Here is a 22,989-nt window from a genome sequence, read left to right as displayed (position 1 = left end):
TTTCCCCAAATACTTTTTCAGTATTAACATTTATTATAAAATATGTCTCTAAAACGAGTCTCATCTAAGCCCTAGATCAGTGGTTCTCAACCTGTGGGTCATGACCTTGTGGGGGGCAAATGACCCTCTCACAGGGGTCTTCTAAGACTATGCAAAAACACAGATATTTAGTTATGATTCATAACTAGCAAAATTACAGTTATGAAGCAGCAATGAAAGTAATTGTATAGTTGGGGGTCACTACAACTTAAGGAACTGTATTAAGGGGTCACAGCACTAGGAAGGTTAAGAGCCATTGCCCTGGACTCCTCAGCATTAGAAAAATGACCTCACACAGTAATTAAGGGCAGTTCCAAGCCTTCTCTATTTTTCCCATCCCGTGTCTCTTTATATAAGCATTACATTATTACTGTAGATTACTGGCATTCATTTAATTTTGATAAGCAAAATGATGTCGAAGAGTAAGGGCATTTATCTTTGAAGAAAGATGAGCCTGCTTAATCTGTACAAGAAAGATTTAATAGAAGGCATCCAGCTCCCTGGAAGGAAGTATCTCTGACCCAGATTGGACAGTAGAAGTTGTATTAATTTGTTCGACTCTTTCAAGTAAAGCTCATGTTAGTGATTTTTGTAGATTCACTGTGTACAAATTATGTACACTCAATGTATGGTACAATACCTTTGGGTCTGAGGAATTGTCTGACTTTTCCCCAGATTTCAGCATACATGACGCCTGAGGCTTAAACCTTCTTATTTGAAAGTCATTTTAAATCGACATATGAAATTCGTGTATTTATTTTATACAAAGTGGTATATGGAAATATTTTGCAATTACTAAGTAGAAATAAGATAGGAATTATCATTTTCAAATTTTTTGTTGGAAGAAAACTTACAATGTATTATGTCAATAATCCTGAAGTATTGTGTAGATTTCTCATTAATTCCATTTATTTGTCTAAATTTCCATTGTTTCCACTGTATTATTTGCTTCCCTCCCACCATCAGTGCAGAAAAGTCCTGGTAGCTTCATATATATATATATGCTGTGAGATAAACTTTGCTATTTTTGGACTATGTTTACTCCTTAGTTTAGTTATTGTCCCCTTATCAAATGTGTATTTTGAGAATCTTCCCTTGTTTCATAAGTCATCCCTCCATCCCTGCTTGCTTTCCAGCTTATGCAGGAGGTTTTGTGTTGATGTGCTATTGGTTCATATTTGCTTCTCTATTGTTTACTACTATATTTATTTATTATGTGTGGACCTATGTGCATGCATCCATGTGTGTAACAATTCACATATGTCAAAGGGAGGACAATTGGAGTTTGTTGGTTTTCTTCTCATACCCTGTGGGTTCCAGGTTTAAACTTAGATCATCAGGTTTAAACCCCGAGTCATCTCAGAGACCCAGATCAGTAGTTTAAAGTTATATTGAAAACAGTCTGGTGTTGATGTCTATATATGTTGTGAACTAAGATTTGAAAGGTGGTTTTGGGCATGTGGATGTCCAGTTGTTTTAAACATCATCTATTGGAGAGATTACTTTTTCTTTGTTGTGTGTTCTTAGTATCCCTGCAGAAAATGAGCTGACTTGTAGCACTTGAATTTGTATCTGGTCTCTTTGTTCTTTGTTCTTTGGTTTTGTATATCTTTTATGAGTGCATACTTCTCTTGATCACTGTAGTTCTGTAACACATCTTGAAGTTAAGCATTGTGATTTTTTTAGCTCTGTTGATTTTGCTCAACATTGCCTGAACTACTTTTGATGTTTGTTAATTTTTTTTTGGCTCTCTTTGGGTTGCCTGTGGATGTTAGAATTTTACCCATTTTCTGAAAAATGTCCCTGTAGTTTTTATAGGGATTGCATTCAGTTGCAGAGAGCTAGGAGTAGAATGCACAGTTGACCGATATTAATTTTTTCACATCAAAAAAATGTGGGCTGTCTTACCACTCACATATGTCTTCTTGCCATTGTTTCTTTAATAATTTATAGTGTTTGATAAACAGATATCTCCTTTTGTCAGAGTAAATCTCAAGGCTAATGGGGGTTTACGTAATCTGGAGCATCTTCATAAAGAGTAAGCACATGTTTTACATTACCAATTCTGTACAAGTTGTATACTAATATGAAGATACCATTTAACCTCTTCTAGAACTGAGTGTTCTTTTATTAACTTCAAGGACAGTTTGTAGTTGACTATACTACAAGCCCCTAACAGAATTGCTGATACATCATATAAGATCAGAGAAATTTTGGAGAGAGAATTCATGAATTCTTCATCACAGTATCTTCAAAGCATTTGATTTCTATGAAGTTTGAGCTAACTAACTGATGCTACTGTTAATGACACGGTGTTGAACATGCCTTAGCTATAAGGGTTATGCTTTAGGAAAAGAAAACAGATAATATAAATCAGTTTTCATAAAGAACTTCTCAACATAGGAGAAGGGGAGGAGTCAGGGGGCACAGACCAGAGAGGAGTCAGCCGACAGGTCCAACAGATGTGATACAGCGATGGTTAGTTGGACTTCTGTAAATGGCATGGCTGTCTTCTGTTTGATCAAATAGGGCTGGGCAACAATGTGTACTGTAGAAATTTCACTAGTGAAGTCCTTAATCATACAGATATCTACAGGGATTTAAGAGACTGAATTGTGGTGGATTAACTAGAAGGAGCTTGGCACAGGCTGAGTGGTCAGGATAAGATTCACTAGGTTCTTTGTTTGAGGTGGCCACATAAGTAAGGCAAATAGATTCCCATAGCTTTCGTTTAATTATGTCAGTGCAATGACTTAGATCTTCCCAGAAATCCCAAAGAATGCATAATAAAATTAGATGATTACAGAGGTTGTCAAAGCAATTTGAAAATAGTCACACATATTGAATTTCTCCTATAAATGAATTGATTTTGAATTGTAAGGTGATCATTGAAAAGGAAGAAGTGCATTGTAAGCCCATTACATCCTGGGTCAATGGGGACCCACCCATTCCTTTTAAGTCATCTATGCATCATTGCTAATAGATAGCCCAGGGAATACCAAATCTCATTTATAATGGTTATTTGAATATTCTATGTAAAAGCTAATCTTCTGAAGACTTAGAGAAATCATTGTAGATTAAAATAAGAAATAAAGATTTGCATTTATAAGAAATTAATGATGGTTCTGAAATTGAAGAACTATTTAGTGCTGGGAGAAATAAATACAAATTGTAGCATCAATCTGATGGAGTTTTGTTTAGATTGCTTCTGGTGATAAAACGTCTATAATAATATAGATCAATGGCTGGTGCTTGCTATAAATTTGCAATGTTTAGCATAATTTTTGTTTGCACTTCATACTAAAGTGACACCAAGAAATACGAGATTAATAGTTAGTTATTAAGTGAAAATGACTTTCATGGCTGTAGTCATTTTTAGAAACTGTTACGTGTAATTCATTTAGGGAGTAGAGGAAATTAATTTGCAGCTGCAGAGAGATCCAGCTCATGCCAACAAAGAAGAAAGTGCACACAGTAATAGACTTCAGAAGCATGAAGATCCTTTCTATGCCCTCGTTGGGATACTCAGCTATTCAGGTGCTCTGGAGATCACTACACTCTTATCTGTTGACTCCAGAACACTCTCCTGTCAGCTTAGGAAGCAGAAAAGGCAGTGCCTGCCCCCCAATTATGTCACAATATTAAAGAGTGCCGGCTCGTGCATACCTAAGCGGACCTAGGGTCAGATGCAGCAGCAGCAGTGTGGTGCCTTTTTATTAATTTTAATTAGTGTTTTCATGAGGAAGTGTCATTTTAAGTTTTTCTTTTAAAGAAAATGACACATTATCCACTTTCATCTGTTTCACTGCCTGGCAAATTAGTACTGATGTAAAAATTAAATTTTGTAGATTGTAGGTTCTTTGAGAAATTTATCCTCAGGTTATTAATGTGATAAAAACCTACACCTAATATATAGCTAAGCACGGATTATCTGTCAAGTGCTGTTCTAAACCCTTTCTCTGCACTAACTGATATTTATATCTTGATCACTGGATCCCCCTAAAGACAAAATGATACAGTCCTTTATTTGGTTACAACCTATTGAATGCCCTCTTTATACTACCATAGAACTAAGTTGAAAATGTTAATATTTTAGAGCAGAGTAAAAAATATACTTAAGAATTTAAAAATTTATGAAAGTGTTATTTGTTAGACTGCATATGGAAGTTCTACTTTGTGAGACATCTGTCAAACCTAGATAAGATATTTCAAGAAATAATAATAATAATAATAATAATAATAATAATAAGCCACGACACTTGGAAAGAAAGTTAAGTCTCTTGGTACACCAGAGCATGTATGGAGAGCCCAGTAGTGGCATGTTGGTGCTCCCTGAGGACTCACTAACGTGTGCAGGCAGAGCTAGGCAGAGGCAGTGCTGAGTTAACCAGTGAATAATGAAGGAGAATAATGTCTCAAAACAAACTTTCAGCATGCTACAAACTGTCATTTCTGTCTCTTTCCTTTTCTAAGGACCTTCTAAGATGGTGCAGTCTGAAAGGCTGATACTTGGTCTACTACATTAATAGTCTTGAGACTACTCTGGATATAGAACTCAGAGGAAACTGCAACAGAGGTGCTCTGAAATGTTGGGTTACCTGGGCCATCTGCTCCTATTGGAGACTTTGCAGGGGATCTTTTTTGATCAAACATGATGTTTCTTATCCCAGAATGAATCCGCAGCTTCTCATTTCTTGTGGAAACAAAAGCATAACCTCGTCTCTAAAGTAACATATCTTTTGACTTAAATTTTGAAAACAAGGCATTTTCAAAATATGTAGGTTGGATTAACCCAGCAGCATTTATAATCAAATGTCCTTTAGCAGCTGTTGCTCCTGCCTCAAAAATCAAACAATTCAAAGACAACGCAATTACACACAAGTTTCCAGATTCTCTGTGTATTTTCCATCTTTGCATGGATTTATTATAAACCCTATTTCTTTTATTTTTAATTTTTGGTTTTTTTGAGACAGGGTTTTTCTGTGTATCTTTGACTGTCCTGGAACTTGTTCCATAGACTAGGATGCCTTTGAACTCATAGATATCCAACTGCCTCTGCCTCCCAAGTGCTGGGATTTGTGTGCCACCACACCCAACTAATTTCCTAATTTCTTTCTTTGTTTAAGGACTTTATCTTTTTTTTTTTTTTGGTTTTTCTATACAGAATTTCTCTGGTTTTGGAGCCTGTCCTGGAACTAGCTCTTGTAGACCAGGCTGGTCTCGAACTCACAGAGATCCGCCTGCCTCTGCCTCCCGAGTGCTGGGATTAAAGGCTTGTGCCACCACCGCCTGGCAACTTTATCCTTTTTTTCTTTTCTTTCCCAAGCCTATGTATATTTTAAAGACATTCTAAAGCATTTAGAATTTTTTTTTCTGAATCTGTCTTTACTGTATATACTTGTTCTGACCACATCAGTCTTTAATTTACTAAGTGTTATTACTGGGACTAAAACTATGGCTCAGTGAAGTTTCTAGGTCCATGCCACCATCAACAAGCATACCAGTGGCTGCTTATAAATACCATTTAAGTGTTCTGTGGCAGGGCCTCTTAAAAGAGTTATGAGGTTTTTGTTGCTAACACTGACTCAGGAAGCATCTCTTAAAGGAGCCACGCTTCTGCTCACCCCTGGCAAACAAAGCCTACCAGATCCTCTACCCAGAATTCTCCTATTTTGGTTACCTCACCAATACTTGCTGCCTGGCTACTGGCCAATCAGTGTTTTATTAAACCAATAAGAAAGATAAATATTTGAAGTGTAAAAGAGCATTATCCCATAGGAAAGGATGCTGGGATTCTGCTAGGGATGGAGGAGGTACCTTAAATAATGATGATAATAATGATGATTTGATTTAGTCTGAAGTTGGTGACTTATATTTTAGATGGTAACAGGTAATCTTAGACAAGCAAATGATTTAGTTAGAAATTAGTATTGCCAGACTCTAGGACATGTTGGGGAAAACCCTTTCTTTTACCAATTTAAGTCTAACTGGACAGCTGATATAATTTCTAAAAGCTGGATCTGTCTCATTTATGCTATGGCTTGAAATATTAAGAAGGAGTTGCCCTCAACCAAGCTCTGAGAGGAATTAGCGTGGCTCCCTAATTATCTTTAAGGGCAGTTTATCTATACTGTTGAGTGTTTTGATGCTGTACCCTTTACTGGCTAGTCCTTCTGTGTATCAGTTCATCACTTCCTGGTCAGTGCTTTATGATAGAAGACTTATACCCAAAATTGTGTTTGTGGAATGCTTCTGAAACAATATGTTATGTGTATAGGTATACAATAAGTAATTTTTGAGTGAGTGGATTGTTGGACAGATAGATGAAGAGATTGTACATTGGAATTCAATGTGGGATCTTGTGCAATATATTATACTTGTTGATAACAAAATAAACGACCTTTTTGGGCTGCTTGGCTCACAAAAATCACATAAGACTGAATAAAGATGTATTTTTGTTCATGTATACATATTAATATATTCGTGTCTCTATATATGTGTGCCAATGTATGTAGAGACACAAATATATTAAACTAACACATATATACATATAATATACAAACATGCTTTTATTTTCTATAATAGCAGATTCTTAAAAACTAAAAGTTTCTTTAGTCTTGCTGTCCAATTCTTGATGATTTCATGACTGCATATTTTAGGTTAAATTTTTATAGTTACTTTGCTATTATTGTATTTATTTTAAATATTAAAATGGGCTATGCAAACTCATAAATGAAATTCCGTATCCTTACAGCATTTAGGCGAAATTGGCAATTACAAATCTAAACAATCACCTTTTAGAAATGTACATGTGTGTGAGAAATGGGCTGTAAGAGAAATCAATTGGCAAGACTTAGAGCCACAGAAAGCAGTGAGAAAAATGGAAGCTGTGGCCAACTAGGGTGATGTCATTGAGTTATGTGTGGGCATACATTTCGACATTAATTCTGTGCTCCTAGGAAAGTTCACAGAAATTTTTCGGACATTCCTGCAGCAACTTAAATAGAGTTCACGTTGTACTGTTTGCTGACTGTGAGTTGAGTTAACTAAGACCATCTTCAAAGGCTCTGAGATTATGAGTAGGAAAGACTAAGTCAGAATGTCAGCTTCCCAAAGAAAGGAACACCACGGTTGGATACTCTTCTGCATCCTTAGCTTGTGCCGGTATGGAGCCTGTAAATGACACTGCAGGCATGAAAAGCAAGACTGACTTGCCTAACTGGCAGCTGTCATTAGTATTACTCTAAATGAAGACTGCACTGAGCTAGTAAATAGTTTCTCACCTGGAGACTGAGACTGCTCATTCATTTCCCAGACCCAAATAATCACAGAAACTATAATAATTACATCAATGTTTGACTAATAGTTTAGGCATACTTTTAGCTAGCTCTTACAGCTTAAAATTACCCATTTCCCTTAATCTATGTTTCACCATGAGGCTATGGCCTACCTGTAAGTTTCTGGCATCTGTCTTCTTTGCCAGTGACATTGCATCTGCCTGACTCCACCTTCCTTCTCCCTCCATTCAGTTTAGTTTTCCTGCCTAGCTATATTCTGCCCTGCCATAGGCCAAAGCAGCTTCTTTTTCAACCAATGGTAATAAAACATATTCACAGCAGAAAATCACAGAGGGAAATCCCACATCAGTCACCAAAAGCATTCTTAAAAATCACAAAGGATTCTAAATATTATTGGTACTCTAGGTGGGTTATCAGTGTATAGGTACACAGCAAGTGTGCCTATGAATCTGGATTAACCTTCTTTAAGGCAATTGCCCTTTAATGGGGTGGTGTAACATTTGTTCTTCATTAACAGTTTGACACACCTGGGAAAATGGAACCTCAAGTTGAGAAATCGCCTCCAGCACATTGATTGATGGAGGAAGGTGGAGCTCACTGGAGGCTGATGGTTCTGTGCAGGAGGGCAGACTGAATGGAAGCAGGAAGTGAGCCAGGGTTTCACTTCCTGCCTCCAGGTCCCAGCCTTGGGTTCTTGCTCCGGCTTCCCTCAGTGATGGACTGTAATCTAAATAAACCCTTTCCTTCTCAAGTTGCTTTAGGTTAGTGTTTTACCACAGAAGCAGGAAGCAAACTCAGATAGGGAGATTGAAATTTATTTGTGTTTAAACAAGCATCATATTACATATGAAATCAAATTAAACATACAGATGCAGAATATTGCTCAGAGATTGATTTCCAGGAAAGACTAAAGTTCTTTAATGAATTGGCTTGCTTTTTCTTCATGGGTTTTGAGAATCCTGACATTCTGTTTCTTTCTAAATTTTGGCTGTAAAAGAGTTCAGCACTTAATGTTCAACTCAATCATCTTAATCAATTGGAATATAACAACTAGAATATCTCTAAAAGTTTTTTTGGTCTTTAAGATCAATTCCAGTTTTCTTTTTTCCTGGCCCCAGATTGTAGACTATCTGTACCTTAATTGACACATGGTAATTGTATACTGTCATGGAGACTGAACTCCTCCAAACATTGCCTACGTTTTTGCCTGTTACTTTCTGTATATGTTTTTCTATACCATTACAAATGTGTTGTGGAAAATGGATGAATTAGCACTCATGCTTCTTACAGAAACCTGCTTGTTTCTTCTTGTGTAACTGCGCATTTCTCTCTTTGTGAAAGCCAAATGTCTGCAAGGAGGAACAGCTGGTGGTGGTAAGACTGTCACGCCCATGCACCCAAGCTTTCATAGACACCGTCAAGTTCTGGAAACAAGGCTGCACAGGCCCACGGTGGTGTGTGGCTTATGAAAGAAGGTAAGGTGATGTCCTTACTCATGTAACTACTAAAACTCGAAACAAGAAGCTTCACCCACCTATTCCTAAATGCCTTTTCCCATGAACTGTAGTTGGTTGGGTAACTAGGTAAAGGGCAAAGGCAGACTTACCAAAAACATTCACAGTTACATAGATGGCTTCCTTCAGCAACGGGATGGACACTTATGTTAGACCTTGCTTACGTGTGAACTATTTTTGGTTATAGACACTAATTTTACCTCAGGATAAGATATATCATTGAAAGCTAAAGATCAGAAAGATGGCAGAAACAAGGAATATTGTGTTGGTTTGCTAAATTTAGCTCGACTTGATCCAGGCTTTCTACAGCTGGGAAGCAGCATCTGACCTGCCCTTGTCACTCTGGAGCACTTTGAAACCCACAGATTCTTTAACTTTCTCATGGCCTTTGAGTTAGGATCAACCCAGCAGGCTGTAAGAAGAGAGAAAAGCAAGTGTCCACAATGCTTTCTAAGACTCCAGGCTTCATCATTTTTTTTTTAAAGTTTTGAAATAGTTTCACAAAACATCTAAGAGCCTCTTGATAGAAGTGTTTGCTATTGGGTATTGGGTTGGATTTTATGAAAATGATTCAAATGAATCTAAATTTATGATAAATCTTAACAATAAATTATGGTTTTAGGTTAATGAATTTTATTAATACTACTATCATCAGTGAAAAGTTAGGGTGTTTATAAATAACTCACCTTGCCATTGTACAACCATGGTGACAGTTATAATACATGACTAAATGATTTACAGCTACATACTATATTGTGTACATATGCATACAGATACAATTTATCCTTTAGACTAGTACTCTTTGGGGTGTTGTTTTAAATTGAGAATATATAAATGTCAGTTAAATCAGAAAAGTTTTCCTAATTATCACTTATTTCATGGCTTTAAGTTAAATTCAATATTTCTCTGTATTTTAGTGTGCAAAGCTGGAAAATGATGGCATGCATGGATAGCACGAAGAGTACTGAAAACAGTTTACACATGTAGCATAACTCAATATGTGTGTTGATACAAACCAGTAGCAGTGAATTTATCACAAAACCTAGGCAGGAAACATGCTTCTAGTATATACAATTTATTGATTAGATGAATGTGTGTGTCTATGTAGACATACTTGTAGTATATAAGATTTATTGATTAGAGGAATGTGTGTGTGTGTGGCGTTGCTTCTTGCCATCCATGTTGTTTGAGACAAGTCTCTCATGCTCACTACTGACTCAGCTGCCCAGTGATGCTCTAGATCTCCTGTGTATGCCTCCCATTAACTCCCTGGGAGGCTGTCATCATAAACATCTGAACTATTGAGTCCAGTCTTCATGCATATTCTAGAGATTGGACTGGGGTCACTGGATTGGAGGGGAAGCCCTTCATCAATTAAGGCATTTCTCCAGTCCTGGAAATCATTTTTGAAAAGGGTTTTTCATTTAAATTTTCTATATTGTCCCAATGGTTTAATTGTTGTAGATAGTAATCTGACCCAAAGAAAATCCTCAGCCGTGTAGAGGCTTAGATGTGGGAGACACAAACATGACTACATGTCACAAGCTTCACATGTTTATCCTCAGCCATGTAGTTGTGGGAAGAACAAACATGACTAAGTGTCAGAGACTTCACATGTTTATCTTCAGCCGTGCAGATGTGGGAAGAACAAACATGACTAAGTGTCATGGGCTTCACATGTTTATCCTCAAGAGCTCACTAGTTTAACAGCTCTGTTTGTGGCACTGGTTTTGAGGGGTAGCAATGTAAAAAAATAATTGATGTCTTGCCAAACATACCCTTTTCTGTTTGTATATACATCTAGTCATATCCTGATTGGAAAGATATACACAGAAGTTCTCGGTTGTATTTCAAGATGTTGAATAATTAAATGTGATAAACAATGCTGAAGCCAATAAACTCTCTAGTAATAAAGAGGGTTGACGTAGAGAGGAGAGAATCTGGAGGAAGTGGAAATAGAAGTTGGCATTGAATAATGAAGGATTTGGGCTAGGATATGGGACAAGGTACATGAAGGGGAAAGAATGAGCTAGAACTTCAGGGATAAAGCATATACAGGAATTTGGTTTGATAGAAAGGAAGTCAGCATGCTTTGAGATGGGTGATACAGCAGTCAGCTGACAGGTCATCACTGGTAGGCTCTGGTCCTTCCTCACTGAGAGGTCTTTGACATCATCTCCTACTGTACTTGCTTCATCCCAAAGAAACTTTTGACTTTGTACTTATACTTTAAAGATTTTTGTCTTATTTTTAAGTGTGTGTGTGTGTGTGTGTGTGTGTGTGTGTGTGTGTGTGTTTGTGCATCTGAATGCAGTGTCTGCAGAGGCCAGAAGAGAGTGTCAGATCCCCGGGAGCTGGAGTTACAGGCAGTTATAAGCTGCAGGAAATCCTCTGCAAGAACTCTTCAGCTCACTTATATGCTTCTTAATCTTCCACAACGCATACCTAAAACTTATGCTGATTGCATGTGTGGTGTAGTAGTTGTATGCTATATGCAAAGTGCACCCATAGCTAGCCATCCCATGTCTTATCTGTCTCCCAGTATATGTAACAGAATTTGAATCTAAGGGAGAAATTCTTATAACCTTGAAATGATAATTTTGCCATCAGAGGCATGATACGTTTCCTGATTATTATCCTGTGTGCCATAGGACCCGCTACTACACCGTCTACAGGCAGGTGTATACCACAGAACACCAGACAGTCTTCAGATGCTGCCCCGGTTGGAGCCGATGGGATGATGAGCCAGGCTGCCTCTCCTGTAAGTTGTAATTCTTCCTGCCAGGTTCTGCAACAGGGAATGCTTTTGCCTCCTCCACAGGATGCCTATCGTGCTTCGGCATTTTAAGAAGCACTGCAAATTCAGAGCATTGCTTGACACCAGTGGTCCTTAGTCTTCCTAATGCTGTGGCTGTGGTCCTTTATATCGTTCCTCATGTTGTGGTGACCCCGACCATAAAATCACCTTCATTACTACTTCATAACTGTAACTTTGCTGCTGTTATGGATTGTAATGTAGTATCTGTGTTTTCTGGAGATCTTAGATGACCCCTGTGAAGGGTTGCAACCTATAGGTTGAGGGCCACTGCTCTAGACTAAGGACTCAGGAGTGACGTGGGGGGAAATGGGCATAAAAAGCCTTTTCGTGAACCATTTTCATGATGGGTTGCAGGTCAGGACCAATGAAAGCTCCTGTATATTCTGCCTACTTAGAGGACAGGCTATTTAAAGGCAGGGAGGCTCTCCTTGATGTCCATCCCACTTCGCTACCTTCCCCTTTCCTATATCATCAACTTTGTAATCCATAGTTGATTCAAAAGTCCAGAGGGAAATCACGGTACTAAATCTAGATGGGATTTCTCAACGTGGGCTTGTCATGATTAATTGCAGAGCTTTGGAGGCAGCTTGCTATTTAAGATGAGGTCTGCACTCTGTTTCCGAGCCTCAGGTGATGGGATTTCAGAAGCCTCGGAGTCTGGTGTTTGACAGCACTCAGGCAGAGAACTGGTGGCATTGCACAGCTCACCGGGCTGTGAGAAATGGTTCCCTTTAGTGAGCCCTTTACCTGCATCATGTGGCTATGGCGATTGGGGAGTTCCTCAGATTGCATCTGTGAGTCTAATCAGTGCAGCATCATAGCACAGTTCATCTCCTGCCTCTATGCACCTTACAGAGTTGGCCAGCATCCTGCCTCCTTTCCCTGTGAGCTGACTGCTCTTAAAATACATTGGAGAAGTTTTGTTGTGGGCTTCCTATATTAAGCAGGTATAGTGTCAAGTATAGTGGCAAGAGTGTGTTTCCACTCAGGTCACCATGGCTGGTTGGTTTAAGATCATAGAAAAGATCTTTCCACAATACCGTCAGAACTGTGTTATAAAGGACAGAAAACAGACAGCTCTAAGCTAAAGAACTCATATTTATTATTTAACAGCTACCCGAGTTCTTTGCCTCTGGTTAAATATTAGCATTTTGTTTGATTGTTGTTGTTGTTTTAAAGATCATTTTGACCACACAGTCACCTTATCCACGTAGTTTCTTTCTACCGATACTTCTGTCTCGATGTGAACACAATTGACCTAGTGTCTTGTTAAAGCGTAGATTTGTATTAAGTACATCTAGAGGGGCTCTCAGAATCTGTGTGTTTGAGAAATTTACAGAAGAGTTTCTACAGATAATTCTGCAAGACTTCTAATAGTCAGTCCTTGTCTAGTAATAGTAATTTTTTTCTATAACCCTCCTGTGTAAGGGGGGGGCAGTGGAAATTTCAAGATCATGTTATATTAACTGTAAGATGCCTACTTAAACTGATGATTTCCTTTCTTTCTTTCGACCCTACCTATTCTTCCTTCAAACACTCCTTTTAGCTGTGGCTTCTCTGGGAACCCATTTTAGTGGAAGGCAGTGCTCGGATGGGGATGATCAACGGTGCCTCTGCTCACGAGGGTTTCAGGGACCCCACTGTCAATATGGTAAGTCACCAGCAGAACCATTCTGTCACAATTCAACACTGTTTGCTGTTGTGTCCTGGTAGTCTCATGGTGGATTACTTTGTCTGGAAATTGGTAAACACCGAATATGAGCCATTAAGCAGAAATCCAGAACCACAATGTAATATGCATCTTAAAATATGCTCTGTAGCTGAGTTGTAAATTGTTGCTCTAGGCATTCAAAGGGTCTTGTAAGAACAAGATGTTCTACTTTTTAAAGAAAGGGTCTGATGTTAAGTCTCTCATGGAGGATGGCTTGAAATTACTGCTATGGTATGATACTCTGTGAGATCTCTGGGCTCTATAAATGAGCAAAATGCAATCAGCATGAACTTGACTGATCCTTTACCTGTTACCTTAAAAAAAAAATCACAAAACCTGAAACTCATAAGGCTTGAGTTACTCTCAGGGCTTCAACCCTCACTGGATATGTATGTATAAGATTTTCTTGTGTGGAAAGTTTTCGGAATGACCAATGATTTAACCTTTCCTGCAGAATGAAACCTCACCTAAAGCAGATGGTATGTGTGCTTTCTTGTGTCTACCGCTCAGATTTCTGAAGGGAAAAGCACAAAGTTTCTGAGGTCCACCACTTGTGCCCTTTCTCTTCCTCACTTGGGATTAAGAACAGTGCTCCCATCTCCCATGGGCCACTTCAAAGATGTTCCCGTAAATTAATTCCCAAAGTTTTTCCTGGGTTGCCTTTCGAGAAATAAATGAATTAAAACAAAGTCGACATTGAGCGATCTTACACTTGGAAACAGGGATCCATGGAGGCTCTGAGCATAGCATTTATCTTTACAATTTCCAATGCTTTCGAAACAACAAAAATAACAAAGCCACATGTGGATCCATGGTAACAAATTATTTGTCTTTGAATAAAATAGAAGATACTAAAGGCTTCCTTATTTTTGCTCATAATTGTGATGGGGAATTACAGATGTTATTGGTTCAAGAGGTTTTCTTTAAAAACCTTTATTATTTATTTATGAATGCATTGTTTTGTGGAGCAAATATTTCAGGACATCAGACTGCAGAATGCAAAGATAATAAAAGAGACATGGTAAAGATAGTAGCTCATTTATACTTGGATTAATTTATTCTTTATCTTTTACACTGGTACTTGAATATTTTGATTATTCCAACTTGCCAACTGCCATACACCAAAATAATTAATGTGCTCTCTGAAATTCAAGTGTCAAATTTTTCATTTTTGTAGTAGAAAGATTGCCTTTTGCACAAGCTTGTCTTGTTACCACGAAGTCTCCAGAGTCACAGGATAACACCAACATACACAATACCCGTCAGGACTCCCTGCTGCCCCTGCCAGCACTGCTGTCCAGACATGCTTCCCTTAGACTCTAACACTGGTTCCTCTCCCACGATAGGACTCTTGTTGAATTTAAAAAAAATTGACAACCCTAAGGGGTTCATTCGTGGAGAGTAGGTGTTTAGACGTCTACTTGGGACTGGATTTCCCTCATCAAAATGAGGCACCTTTACTATATAAACTAGGTGGGTTTAATGGAGAAATTCTGAAGACTTTCTAGGAAATCAAGCAGTTGAGAAACAGGAGGAGAACCCAATGAAGAGGAAATTACACTAACTGAATTCTAAAGGATGAGAAGTTCAGATTGTAAAAGCTGTTTGTAAAGTGTAGCTCACAGGACAAAGCCCACTAAGCAGGCTGACTGTAGCCTGGAGAGGCAGGCCCCTAACCTAACGCTTCTCTAGGGGCTAGAGTTCTTATGCATGATATCTGCCCCCTCCCATATATATATATATATACACATATGTCAGTAAAATAAATTGAACACTATGTTTGAAATTGTATATAAAAATCACTCAAATGATAAAACGTTAACAAATTCTAATTATTATAAAATCCCAGTCTATATGATATAGCAAACTAAAACTATACAGGACTGCTGCTGCCTGCAGATAACCATGATGGACATCCCATCATATTTGTTTATGTTCACACAGGTATGAAAAGTGTGTACATATGAGACCATATTAGACACAGATTTTTTTTTAATGAACATCCTTCTGTTTTATCCCATCTAATGTGTTCTTCCTTTGTTGCCTGCCATTGAAACCTTTTTATGTCTTTCCCTAAACATACTGAATCATACACAGCTATAAGGTAGTCTATTACATCAGTGGAACACACATTTTTAACTGATTATTGAGTCGAGTGGTGGAGGCTCACACCTTTAATCCCAGCACTCGGGAGGCAGAGGCAGGCTGATCTCCGTGAGTTCAAGGCCAGCCTGGTCTACAAGAGCTAGTTCTGGAATAGTTCCAAAGTTACAGAGAAACCCTGCTTCAAAAAAGCAAAGCAAAGCAAAACAAAAACAAACTATTGAGTGATAATGATAAACATTTATTCCAAATTTTGTGTATATATCCCATGCTTTCTTCATCCATTCTTCCATTGAAGGACATCTAGGTTGTTTCCAGGTTCTGGCTATTACAAATAATACTTCTGTGAATATAGTTGAACAAATTCTTTTGTCATATGATAGGGCATCTCTTTTGATGTTTACTTTTAATAGAATCCTCACATCTTCCTTCAGAGCCAAAGATGTGATGCTTGTCTCAGATCATCAGGGTCACTGTAAATGAGTTTGTCACCTGGAGTAAAGTTGGTGCTACCAATGTGTGTGGGAAGAGAGAACGTGAAAATAAGCCATTTGGTGAAAATAAGCCATTTGGTGAAAATAAGCCATTTGGTGAAAATAAGCCATTTGGCCTTCTTAAGGTGGAGAAAAGACTAGGGAGAGTGGGACCGTGCTAATAAGTAAGAGCAACACTTGATGTTAACAATGATTCTAAAATTGCTGATGTACCTAACTCATTTAAAAAAATCAGGCTCTCATAAGGTGAATGAAAAAAATGAATTTTGACAATTAGGAAGTAATGAAAAGCTTTCTGAAATAACTATTGATTAAAGAAATCAAAAGGAATACTTTGAAGGTTTGAACACATGCAAATCAAACTAGATAGCTGGTAGTGAAGTTTCCTCTTTTCTGAAATATTATGGCTTCAGAGAGAGCTGGGAGTTACATGCACTGATTAACTTCACACACAAAGTCACACCTCATTCCCACATTACTACCTCCCTTCCTTTCCTCTGGGTCAGAAGTCAAGCAAAATGTCAGTGTGGCTAACGGTAGGCGTCTCGGCTTCTTATTTGTTAGGCATGCATTTGCTCATTCTCTCTGCCAGTCAATCAGCCCTCCATCAAGTCTCCCACTTGGTAAATATTTATCTAACAGACTGTGCACTAATACCTCAGATGTGAAAACAAATGGTTTCCTTTTAGTCTGGTGGGAGATAGAGTCCAGAAGTTCTATGATTATACTGCCACTCACCATTGCCATGATGGGATATGGTTGTGTCCTAAGAGAAAGAGGAATGTGTTCATCATGCCATACCAAGAGGGGAGGAGAAGTTTCTCAAAGATGCCTGTAAGTACAAAATACAGCCAGTTCTTTGAGATGTATAAAATATTCCTATGAAATTTGGTAGAAATGTTAGCATATTTTCCACAGACATAAGATACGTAGTAGATACTGGGAAACAACAACAATTCTTTTGGCTGTAGAGTGTTGCATAATAAGTGGCCAAATCATGCCATTAGCCTATAACCAAACCTGGTGTTTTTCAGACTTTATACATAGAGGGTTAATTGATAGAATTCTTCATAACTCTGTTGCCAAATTCAGTTACTGAATAATATAGTCCTGTGGTTGAGGATCTGTCTGTCTGTCTGTCTGTCTGTCTGTCTGTCTAGCTATCATCTATCTACATCTCCTCACCATGTGCATTTGTGTGTTAGTGCACATGCGTGTGAACATACAAAGGCCAGAAAAGGGCATCTGACATCTTTCTTTGTCTTTTTCCCTTTATTTACTTGAAGTAGTGTCTCTCCCTGGACCTGGTGCTCCCTTCTTCTTATCTATGCTTGAAGTCAGCAAGTCCCAGCACTGCTCCTGTCTCAGTCCCTCTCACAATTGGTTAATAGCTTGTATGGGAGGCCTGGATTATTCCTCATGTGCTGAGATCTGAATTCCCACCCTTGAGATTATGCACTTAGCACTCTTAATGGCGGAGCCAACTCTCCAGCCCAAGTTGGGCTATCTTGAACCTGCAGCGTCATTTGTTGCTTCTCCATTTCCTTGTACTTATGGAAGAATCCACAAATGTTTGTATCACCTTTAAATGTGGTGTTTAGATGTATATAAAAAATAAGAAGTTTTTAAAAATAATGTCTGTCAAGTTTTCAGGCGGTTTGAGGCTGAGATTGGGCCTCCCCATTGACTATCTATGCTGTCTTGGAAAAGGTGCTTCTAATTCCAGCCTCAGTATTTTAATTTCTAAAGATATAAATAAAAACTTCAGCCTTCCTGAGTTTCAACAGTGTTCCCACAGTATTTCCAGAATCTCATATACATTAAATTACCAGTGATCTAAAGGCTATGAGTAAGTATTCTCACCTCACCTTTATGTACTATGGAGTCATACTGGCTGCTCTATGAGCAAATAGCGAGGATGTAGGATACATGAGATCTACACATACAATGTTCTGGCCTCAGAACCTGTTAGCTTAACCTGGAAGCTGGGATGCCCTTCTGACAATGTTCAGTGTGGCTGTGTGCTGTGTGTCAGCTTGTTATTTGTGAGTGGCTGAAGGGATCACATGTGTGATTTATAGGCTGAAAAGCATCACCCAAGCTGTACCACTTCTCTTTGCCATAGATGCCCTGAGGACCCTAGACGGGGAGCTCTCATCAGAGAAGGAAAGGCTCCAGTTGCCTTGCTTCTCACACTAGGGAATCTGAGCAAATCTCAGAGGAGACTGAGTCACAGCTGACCACGAGGCAGGTTCCAGCCAAGGAACTGTATTGACTGTGTATAATAGAACGCTGGACTCAGGGGTTTTCTTCAGTTGAAATTCTCTTAAGAACACTATTTATTTGAGCAATGTTATATAGTTTGAATTATGTTCCCTGTTGCCACATTTTTTATATTAAAGTCCTAAATCCAAGTACTTTACAATGTGAACCTATTTTGATATAGGCTTGCTACAGATATAATAAGCAAAATGAGTTCATATCAAATCTAGTATGACTGATACCCTTATAAAATGGGAACCTTTGAATATAGATGCATGCACAAAGGGAGACCATCATAAGAAAATGAAGACCAATCAAAGCAATGGTTGTATATGCCAAGAAATACCGAATTCCAAAAATGTCCAGAAGCAAGGTGAGAGGTAACAGAGAGACTTACCTTCATAACCCTCAGGAGGCAATAGGTGGATCTCCCAGTTCTAACCCCAAGGCTTGAGTCAGTCATATGCCACATGTGTGAAATACATTTTCACTTAATCCTCATGCTGTCTACACATGGCATTATTTTCCTAATTTTATAAAGTAAAATCTGAAGAAATAGAACCTTTTTTTTTTCTTAAGCAATTCAGTTTGTGGTGTTTCATTGCAGCAGCTTTGCAAAGCAGCATGGGAAATTCAGCAAGCATTTCCCCTTCATCTTCTGCTTCAGTTCAGTAGTTGGCCTGCTAGAGCAGTGAAAGTGAGAAAAGTGGTAGGGGGTTACAAAGAGCAAATCCTGCTAAGGCAAGTGGGTGGCTTATTTTAATTGAGTTATAAAATCAGTCTGGGAAGGTAATTTTTGGAAAAGAATGGAAAAATCATTAATTGAAAACACTTGAAAATGCCACACTTAAGGGAACATTGCTAGCAGACGCTACAAAATGAAGCAATGACAGTTATATCTTGGAGATAAATTGATACACAATCCTAACACGAGCTAGCAGCTTACACTAGTTAAAATCTGTGCTTATTGTGTCTGTCACGTAAAAGATGCCTTGTATTAGAGCCCTAAGCTCTCAGCAAGGGATGAACTTATCTGCACTGAAGTCACCAGAGTCTTCATCCCATAACTAGACAAAGGCGTGGCAACACTGCTATCTATGGGCATGCATGCTATTGGAACTGGTTAAACTGTTTCTGAGGACAGTAAACTAAGATTTGATGTTCTTCCTTGTGCCAAAGAAAAGAATAGCCTACTGTTTGGACTCCATGCATGGGACTTTCTACCCTAGCATGGATTTGGATATCAAAGCTTTAGAAGAATGTTGCTGATGCACGCTTGTAGGTGTACATTCCATAGCCATTGTTAGCAATCACAAGCCATAGTTGAAAAGAGACTGCATTGTAATTACTTGATGTTTGCAAATATGACAGTCTCAGAGGAGAATGCACAGCACCATCCAGGGCTGTTTGCGTCCACAGGGTGTAATTACTGTGAAGTAGAACATGATGAAAGCTGACAATAATGACAATGATGGGTAACCCAGGAGCCATGTTTTTGTGAGCTGTGCTGCATGCTTTATACATCTGTGTTTGTTGAAAATGCTCACAATTCTGTGTCATTAGTATTCTTATTTTACCGATAACCCAGATCTTAAAATGCTTTCTGTTGCTCAAAACACCATACTAGTTGATTGGGTAAATTATCAAAATAAAAAACGAATTTACTTTGGACCACGGTTCCATCTCAAGAGTGCGGGTCCAAGTCTGGTGATGACCACACTTGCAGAAAGCACAGAGCATCATGTGTAGAGACACAGAGTATGAGAGATTACCCACTAAACTAGACAATCCACTAACCCAGCAAGTCTCAATTGATTACACACACGTGGATATGTTGGTTCGTTCACCAGAGCAGATTCAGAGTCACCTTTTAAAGATCCAAATGGTCCCAGCTCTTAACCTCTCATAATCAGGATTTCCACATGAGTTCAGGGGAGACAAACACGGATGGTTTGCATAAGAAGTGCCCTTCAAAGAACTCAGGTGTTGAAGGCATGCTTCCAAGCTGTTGCCGCTTTGGTAATGGGCTCATTAATTCTGGAGCCACGCTGGGAAACGTATCTGAAAAGTCTGAGGTGCATTCCTGTATTCACTTTAGATTTGCTCACTGTACAGACATACACTGACCTGTGCTATCGAAAAGCATACATTGTTTTTATGGAAACAGGAAAGCAAATGGTTCTAACGTAATGAATAGTTTTCTCTGAAACAGATTTAACTGACACAGGAAGCAGGTCATGGTGGGAGGTGTGGCAATTGAGGGTGAATGTCACACCCCAGTCCGTAATGATGCCAAGGTGGACAGGACAGATTACAACTGTTTAAATATGCAATGCCACAGGAGATGGGGAAGTTTGTGTAAAAACATATCTTTACAAGTTGCAGCAATATGATGAAAGACCGTGACATTCCAAAGTGGAAGAAAATGTTGTTCCATGAAACCAGCCAAACATAATCATTTTTTACTCTATTGCTGCTTGCAATCAAGTTGTGTGTTTTTGCTTTATCTTATACTAAATCAAGCTCACATTAGTTAATCAGGTAAAAAAATAAGATGAAAAATTTTCATTTAATATATTAACTAGAGTTTAACCACCATATTTTATTTTTAAAGAATGTTTTCGTTCTTCACTATTTCATACAAGTATGCAATATATCTTGAGTCTATCAATCTCTCATTATCTATCTGTCTGTCTGCCTGCCTACCTACCTACCTATTTATTTATTTATTCATTCACTTTATATGTATGAGTATGTACTATATGCATGTCTGGTTCTTGAGGAGCCAGAAGAGGACATCAATCCCCTGGACGTAGAGTCACAGATGGTTGTGAGCTGTCATGTGGGTCCTGAGAGCTCAATCTCCATCCCCTGCAAAAGCAGCAAGTTCTCTTATCTGCTGAGTCATCTCTCTAGTCCCCTGCAAAAGCAGCAAGTTCTCTTATCTGCTGAGTCATCTCTCTAGTCCCCTGCACAAGCAACAAGTTCTCTTATCTGCTGAGTCATCTCTCTAGTCCCCTGCACAAGCAACAAGTTCTCTTATCTGCTGAGTCATCTCTCTCGTCTCCCTCTTACATTTTCTTGAGAACACAATGTGTATTGTTTGAAAGGAGAAATGAGTGAAACAAAGAGAACATCTTTTATTGCACAAATAAACCTTCCACATTCACTGTTCCTTGGGATAGTGTATCTGAGTTCGAAATGAGTATGTTTTCATAAGTGGGTGTGGATGTGGTGGGGGAGACTTTACCCACGTTCATGTGTTTCCGAGGATAGTGAACGAGAGGTGCGCTAACATCACTTGGTTTGGATAGGCAATTCCATGCCTAGCTCTTTTTGAAACCATAAAATTCTAGTTCTGATGGGAAAGTCTGGTCATGCTGTTCTGAGGAGCTGGGTATCTGGTCCTCTGCCTTAGAAGCTTGAGTGCTCAGTGTTAGAGAGGGAGAGCAAGGTATTCAGTCACTAAAACTCCTACATGACTGGAACATGGTCAGAATATGTTATATTGGGTAAAGAAGAATGACTTCCTTCAATATTTTCTGCTTCAGGTGTGTCTGTCACTTTTGATGACAAGGATGGTAGGTAGGAGGCTGAACCTGGTGGGTTTGCCATCTTCATGATATTCCTAAGATAGGAGAGTCTCCCAAATCAAGTAACTTAAGTGTGATTTAACGGTGGATTTTCTAAAAGGGTAAACATAGAGGATGGTGAGAAGCCTAAGGAAGAAGGCGGAAGTCAGGTCTGGACTGGGTTAAGGGAAGAGAGAAGTGCAGCCCGTTACTGACACTAGAGGTGTGTGGTGTGTGCTAAGGCTAAGATCTTTTCGATAACAAGAACATTTGGTGCAGATGCCATCTTCCCTATTTATTTATACAATAATGTCTCAGTCCTCCAGGCAGAGGTCAAGCAAATACCGTGTTGAATGCATAAGATGTAATTTATTATCATTGTACTTAAAAATATGAATAGAATACTCTGCTTCCTGTACTATATTTCTCGGCGTGTCTTCTCTGACCCCCCCTTCTGTTGTATTTTAAGAAATGTAAGATGAAATGAAGTTTCTGTGTTTAGCTTTGCCTTTGAAGTAATGAGTTATGTGCTCTTTTTAGTGTGCTCCTTTGGTGGGCTTTTCAGAGCCCTCAGTATGCTAATGTGACCTGTGACTCTGATGGAAGGGCATATAGATTCTTAGGTACCCAAAAGGAATGTGTGTGTGTGTGTGTGTGTGTGTGTGTGTGTGTGTGTGGTGTATGCATGTAACAACATTGAAAATAGGCTGTGTATTTGAAAGAAGTCAAGGGGATGTAGGAGGATTTGGAGGGAGGAGAAGGAAGAGAGGAATGAGGAAATGATGTAGCTATATTAATCTCAAAAATTAAAGAAAAAGGGTGAAAACATGTAGGTATAAAGCACTTTTAATGAAACTGTTTTAAAGCATTATTATTTTGTGTAGAACCTTCTTGTTTTAAAGAAATAACACACAGGCAAAGAAAGAGAAAGTGATAGGGAGAGCAAGCGAGAGAGAACAAGAGAGAGCTACTTTTCCCAATCTGTTCTATTAATAATGGAATATTTATACAGTAGTGAAAAAAAATCACACAAGGTGTTTTCCCATATGTCACCTCATTCAAGCTCCCACCCACTCTATGGAAGAGTTTATATTATTGCCAAATTAGAACCAAGATAACGGAGACAAAGAAAGTGTAACTGAATCCCCCAGCTCACGTTTGTTAGCAGCCAATATGTC

At 38.6% G+C, this 22,989-nt stretch overlaps 1 protein-coding gene across 1 annotated transcript in view; it reads left to right on the top strand.

The window, feature by feature from the left end:
- LOC106143747 (EGF-like and EMI domain-containing protein 1) overlaps nt 1-22,989 on the top strand; it is a 649,376-nt gene that overhangs the window by 56,169 nt on the left and 570,218 nt on the right. Inside the window, exons 2-4 of the mRNA XM_026782051.1 lie at nt 8,678-8,812; nt 11,503-11,612; nt 13,216-13,320. Coding sequence (XP_026637852.1) covers nt 8,678-8,812; nt 11,503-11,612; nt 13,216-13,320 — 350 coding nt within the window. The remainder of the gene's footprint in view (nt 1-8,677; nt 8,813-11,502; nt 11,613-13,215; nt 13,321-22,989) is intronic.

This window comes from Microtus ochrogaster, chromosome 1 (assembly GCF_000317375.1).
Source record: "Microtus ochrogaster isolate Prairie Vole_2 chromosome 1, MicOch1.0, whole genome shotgun sequence".
Taxonomy (NCBI): domain Eukaryota; kingdom Metazoa; phylum Chordata; class Mammalia; order Rodentia; family Cricetidae; genus Microtus; species Microtus ochrogaster.
Note: the sequence above shows the minus strand (reverse complement) of the source record. Positions and strands in the feature narration are given on the sequence as shown.